This window comes from Microtus ochrogaster, unplaced genomic scaffold (assembly GCF_000317375.1).
Source record: "Microtus ochrogaster isolate Prairie Vole_2 unplaced genomic scaffold, MicOch1.0 UNK43, whole genome shotgun sequence".
NCBI classification, from domain to species: Eukaryota; Metazoa; Chordata; class Mammalia; order Rodentia; family Cricetidae; genus Microtus; species Microtus ochrogaster.
This window is the reverse complement of record NW_004949141.1, coordinates 816663-818756: the sequence shown is the minus strand read 5'-3', so window position 1 is coordinate 818756 and position 2094 is coordinate 816663. Positions and strand designations below refer to the sequence as shown.

The 2094-nt window shown below is 38.9% G+C and overlaps 1 protein-coding gene across 1 annotated transcript; it reads left to right on the top strand.

Annotated features, from left to right (window-relative positions):
* Window positions 1-825: 825 nt before the first annotated feature.
* LOC101981615 (olfactory receptor 2L13-like) lies at window positions 826-1764 on the top strand. Its single transcript, XM_005368924.2, has one exon. It carries the CDS (start codon window positions 826-828, stop codon window positions 1762-1764), a length of 939 nt encoding a protein of 312 aa, XP_005368981.1.
* Window positions 1765-2094: the final 330 nt, after the last annotated feature.

The window sequence follows — 2094 nt, the reverse complement described above, 5'->3', positions numbered from 1 at the left end:
TACATGACACCTGTACAAGAATCTAGAAACAGGGAATGCTTTTTGAAGGCATGAGTTTATTATAGTCTAGATAATTTTTATTTATGCTTTACATTTATCTGTTTAGTCTTAAGTATTTGTTTTAAAAATAGTAAGAGTATATGGGAGGCTTATAATCTCATTTCCTTCTGTGCTTAGTAGTAGTCCTGTGTACCTACCATGTTCCTTCCTATGTATTCCTCATTGTCAGTATTTGTTGATTAGATAATTATAAAAGTTTATTCCCATTTTTCTGTAAGAAGATCTATCTCCTTTTCAATTGTATTTGCTCTCAGCAAACACACACACACACACACACACACACACACACACACACACACACACAAATGAATTCCAGGCAGTTTGTTACTAGATGTGAATAATTGCCACAAGGTACTCTTTGCTGTGCTATTTTGATCCATGGGATGGATATGTATTGTATAGGATGAGTTGAGTAAACACGGCCAGTATTGAAAGTCTTGCAAAGGACAGTGTTACAGAAGACATGGGGAAACATGTATGTAATTAGGTTAAATAATAGGCTCATGTAGAGTTACAAGTAAAAAATGTGTTAGCTATTTTTTCATGTTGCAACATCTTTGAACGTAGCCAGAAGTAAGTGGAAAGGAATAGTCAACTCAAATTTCAAAATAAGTTCAACAGAATGCTGATGATGCTGTAGAAAGAAAAATTCAGTGCTAGCATTCATTACAAGGCAGTTTCTCTTTTTATTCTCCTGTCCTAATTCACATGGGAATGTATTTCGCTTTAGGTCCCTTTTCAAGAAAGATAAAACAACACGTTTTCATGGAGAAATGGAACCAGAGCTCAAGTGATTTCATTTTGTTAGGGTTGTTTCCACAAAACCAAACAGGCCTTCTGCTTCTGTTGCTCATCATCTTTGTTTTTTCCCTGGCTTTGTTTGGCAACTCAGCAATGATCCACCTCATTCGTGTGGATTCCAGGCTCCACACCCCCATGTACATTCTTCTCAGTCAGCTCTCTCTCATGGACCTGATGTATATTTCTACCACTGTTCCCAAGATGGCATTTAATTTTCTCTCTGGTCAGAAAAGCATTACCTTCCTGGGCTGTGGAGTACAATCATTCTTTTTCCTGACAATGGCATGTTCTGAGGGCTTGCTCCTGGCATCCATGGCCTATGATCGTTTTGTGGCCATCTGTCACCCCCTTCATTATCCCACTCGCATGAGCAAAATGATGTGTCTGAAGATGATCATAGGATCCTGGATATTGGGCTCAATCAACTCTTTAGCACATACGGTCTATGCCCTTCATATCCCTTACTGCCATTCCAGGTCCATTAACCATTTCTTCTGTGATGTCCCAGCCATGCTTCCCCTGGCCTGTATGGACACTTGGGTTTATGAGTACATGGTGTTTGTGAGCACAAGCCTGTTTCTCCTACTTCCTTTCCTTGGCATCACAGCTTCCTATGGACGGGTCCTTTTTGCTGTCTTCCATATGCGCTCAACAGAGGGAAAGAAAAAGGCCTTCACCACGTGTTCGACTCACTTAACTGTGGTGACATTTTACTATGCACCTTTTGTCTACACTTATCTTCGACCTAGGAGTCTCCGTTCTCCCACAGAAGATAAGATTCTGGCTGTCTTCTACACTATCCTCACCCCCATGCTGAACCCCATCATCTACAGTCTGAGGAATAAGGAGGTCCTTGGGGCCATGACAAGAGTCTTTGGGTCATGCTACTCCACTAAACATTGATAATCTCTTCTCTATTCACATTTCTGTTCCCCTGGAAAATGCCAGACTACTGTCATTTATTAGAAATATAATGTGTGACACACACATATCACACCTTTCCGGTGATTTATTACTAATTAAGATTAAATAGTATGTTCATTATTACATACTAGTACCATTATTCATATGTTCACATCATAGAATTATTGTCAATGATATCAACAACAGAAATTAAAAAAGGAATTACTACCTAACATAATATGACACATTTTACCTAATGAATGTAAAAATATTACTATATCTTATGGTCCTCTGTCAGTAGGAACAGGATCTATTCTTGGTGCATGAGCT